Source organism: Otolemur garnettii, unplaced genomic scaffold (assembly GCF_000181295.1).
Source record: "Otolemur garnettii isolate 467f Iridium unplaced genomic scaffold, OtoGar3 scaffold00174, whole genome shotgun sequence".
In the NCBI taxonomy this organism is placed as follows: domain Eukaryota; kingdom Metazoa; phylum Chordata; class Mammalia; order Primates; family Galagidae; genus Otolemur; species Otolemur garnettii.
In genome coordinates this window covers 2126419-2130437 of record NW_003852569.1, presented here as the reverse complement: position 1 = coordinate 2130437, position 4019 = coordinate 2126419, and the positions used below count along the sequence as shown (strand labels likewise).

At 43.3% G+C, this 4019-nt stretch overlaps 1 protein-coding gene across 1 annotated transcript in view; it reads left to right on the top strand.

The window, feature by feature from the left end:
• Positions 1-4019, top strand: part of SETDB1 (SET domain bifurcated 1) — a 39251-nt gene that overhangs the window by 4432 nt on the left and 30800 nt on the right. Inside the window, exon 3 of the mRNA XM_023519407.1 lies at positions 1762-1765. Coding sequence (XP_023375175.1) covers positions 1762-1765 — 4 coding nt within the window. The remainder of the gene's footprint in view (positions 1-1761; positions 1766-4019) is intronic.

Here is a 4019-nt window from a genome sequence, read left to right as displayed (position 1 = left end):
GGCTATTTTTTGGTTGCAGCCGTCATTGTTGTTTGGCGGGTCCGGGCTGGGGATTCGAACCCGCCACCTTAGGTGTACGTGGCTGGTGCCTTAGCCAATTGAGCTATAGGCGCCGAGCCTGGGATATAGAATTCTTGATTGACAGTTTTCTTTCAACACTTCAAATGTGCTATTCCAGTGCTTTTTGGCCTCCATTAATTTTGATGAAAAGTCAGATGAAATTATATTTTACCATGTATGTGATTATAGTCTTGCTGGTTTTAAGATTTTCTTTTTGTCTTTCCTTCTTTTTTTTTAGAGACAAAGTCTCACTTTGTCGCCCTCAGTGGAGTGCTGTGGTGTTACAGCTCACAGCAACCTCTAGCTCTTGGGCTTAGGCAATTCTCTTGCCTCAGCCTCCTGAGTAGCTGGGACTATAGGCACCCACCACAAGACCCAGCTACTTTTTGTTGCATTTTGGCCAGGGCTGGGTTTGAACCCACTGCCCTTGTTATATGGGGCCAGCATCCTACTCACTGAGCCACAGGCGCTGCCCCCATTGTCTTTCAATTTTAATTTGACAAGGATATATTCAGGTAGTTCTCTCTGATTTAATCCTAGTTGAGATTTATTGAGCTTCTTAGATTATAGATTCAAGTTTTTCATCGAATTTGGAAGCACTTCATTATTTCTTCTTTTTTTATTTCTTATATATATTGTTTTCCATCCCTTTCTTTCTAGAGTTTGCATTATTTATATGGTGGATTGCTTGATATTATCCACGAGTCTTGTGAAATGTTCATTTTTTTCAGTCTTCTCTTTGTGCTTGGATTGGATAATTTCTGTCTACATATCTGTATCTGTATTCTAGTTCACATACTCTTTTTTTTCTATTCAAATTTGCCACTTACCCCTTCTAATGTGTGTTTCATTTCAGTTTTTGTATTTTCAACTCAGGAATTTCCATTTTTGTTTTATAGTTTCTCTTGAGATTCTCTGTTGTTGACTAAGTATTAACATATTTTCCTTTAAATCTTTGAACTTAATTTCCTCTAGTTCCTTGAGCATATTTGCAAATCTAATACCTGGCCCACTCAGAATCAGTTTCTATTTATAGTGTTTTTTGCCTTATGGTCAAAGGTTATATTTTCTTGTTTCTTTGCATGTCCTATCACTTTTTTGTTGAAAATTAGATATTTTGGCTTAGCACCTGTGGTTCAAGGCGCCAGCCACATGCATGTAAGGTGGAGGGTTCGAATTCAGCCTGGGCCCACCAGACAACAGTGACGGCTGCCACCAAAATAAAAATAGCCGGGTGTTGTGGTCCCAGCTACTTGGGAGGCTGAGGCAGGAGACTCGCTTGAGCCCAGGAGGTGGAGGTTGCTATGAACTGTGATGCCACGGCACTCTACCCTGGGGGACAGCTTGAGGCTCTATTTAAAAAAGAAAAGAAAATTAGATATTTTACATAATCTAGGAACTCTGAATTTTATTTATTTTCCTGAGAGTTTCTGTTATTTTCTTTATTTTTATTTTATTATTTTATTTTTTTTGAAACAGAGCCTCAAGCTGTCACCCTGGGTAGAGTGCTATGGCTTCACAGCTCACAGCAACCTCCAACTCTTGGGCTCAAGCGATTCTACTGCCTTAGCCTCTCAAGTAGCTGGAACTACAGGCACCTGCCACAATGCCCCACTGTTTTTTAGTTGCACCTGTCATTGTTTGGCAGGCTTGGGCTGGATTCAAACCCACCAGCTCAGGTGTATGTGGCTGGCGCCTTAGCCGTGTGAGTCACAGGCACTGAGCCTATTTTTATTTTTTTGAGATAGAGTCTCACTCTGTTGCCTAGGCTAGAGTAATATTTGACAACAACCTCAAACTCCTGGGCTCAAGCAATTCTCCTACCTTAGCCTCTTGAGTACCTGCAAGAGGCTGGTACCTGGCTAATTCTTCTATTTTTAGTAGAGATGGGATCTGTCTCACTTCCTCCAAGGCTGGTGTTGAACCCAAAGCTCAAGCAATTACCCACCTTGGACTCCCGAGTACCAGGTTTATAGGAATGAGCCACTGTACCTAACCTATTTTTATTTTCATAAAAGTAGTTTTCCTGGACTTCCCTGCAGCATGCAGCTGCTGATGTGTCTAGTTTAGTGTTTATTACCTTTTTATTTTTCGTTTCCTCCTAAGTATTGGCTTTTTTGTGTGGTTTAGCCACTGAGTATTATAGAGATCTGGGGAATGCAATTCCAGTTACATTTAGTTCTCATGTCTTCTTTAGCTTTGACTTTTTTCTTCTTTAACTACTTTTATGACTCTCTTGGGTCTTTTCAGTGTAGGAATAGTTCACAATATTTAATTTTTCTACACATCAAAAACTTTTTTGATACAGTATCTCAGGCTGTCACCCTCAGTAGAGTGCTGTGACGTCACAGCTCACAGCAACCTCAAAGTCATGGGCTTCAGCAATTCTCTTATCTCAGCCCCCCAAGTACCTAGGACTACAGGCACCTGCCACAACCTCCAGCTATTTGTTGTTGTTGCAGTTGTCATTGTTGTTTTTAGCTGACCCGGGCTGGGTTCAAATCTACCAACCTCGGTGTATGTGGCTGGTGCCCTACCGCTGAGCTATGGGCACCACCTGAAAACTTTTAGATCCATAACATTTTTTCAGTAAAGTTGATTAGTTTTCTCAACAGAAAGCTTGCACAATATTAGGATTACTCCTAACTACCATCTTCTTATTCTTCCCCCACCCCTTTTTTTTTTTTTGAGACAGAGTCTCACTGTGTTACCCTTGGTAGAGTGCTGTGGTGTCAACAACTCACAGCAACCTGAAACTCTTGGGCTTAATTGATTCTCTTGCCTAAGCCTCCCAAGTAGCTGGGACTACAGGTACCCACCACATTGCCTGGCTATTTTTTGTTGTAGTTGTCGTTGTTTAGCTGTCCCGGGCTGAGTTCAAAGCCACCAGCCTCAGTGTATGTGGCTGGCACCATAACCACTGTACTATCGGTGCTGAGCCCTAACTACCTACCATTTTCAATAGTCACTAAAAGAAAAAAATTTTTCTTTTTTTCCTGCAGTTTTTGGCCCGGGGCTGGGTTTGAACCCACCATCTCCAGCATATGGGGCCAGTGCCCTACTCCTTTCAGCCACAGGCGCTACCCATGGCAAGGTTTTTTTTTCTTGTTTTTTTCTTTTTTAGAGACAGAATCTCACTTTATTGCCCTCAGTAGAGTGCTGTGGCATCACATAGCTCACAGCAACCTCCAACTCTTGAGGTTAAGTGACTCGCTTTGCCTCAGCCTCCCAAGTAGCTGGGACTACAGGTGCCTGCCACAATGCCCAGCTATTTTTTTGTTGCAGTTTGGCTGGGGCTGGGTTTGAACCCACCACCCTCAGTATATGGGGATAGCTCCCTACCAGCTGACCAATAGGCGCTGCCCCTCTTGTTTGTTTTTTCACTTATAAAAAATAAGTCTTTGTAGTGCCTGATGCAGTGGCTCACGCCTGTACTCCTAACACTTGGGAGGCCAAGGCTGATGGATCGCCTCAGCTCAGAGATTGGAGACCAGCCTAAGCCAGAGGGAGACCTCATCTCAAAAAATAACTGGACGTTGTGGTGAGTGCCTATAGTCCCAGCTACTTGGGAGACTGAGAGAAGAGAATTGCTTAAACCCAAGAGTTCGAGGTTGGGCTGGACACCACGGCACTCCACCAAGGGCAATATAGTGCAACTCTGTCTCAAAAATAAAAAGAAAACAATCCAGGCTTGGCGCCCATAGCACAGTGGTTATAGCACTGGCCACATGAACCGAGGTTGGTGGGTTCAAACCCGGCCCAGGCCAGCTAAACAACAGTGACAACTGCAACAAAAGAGTAGCCTGGCATTGTGGTGAGCACCTGTAGTCCCAGCTACTTGGGAGGCTAAAGCAAGAGAATTGCTTAAGCCCAAGAGTTAGAGGTTGCTGTGAGCTGTGATGTCACAGCACTCTACCAAGGGCGACAAAGTGAGACTCTGTCTCAAAAAAAAAAAAAAA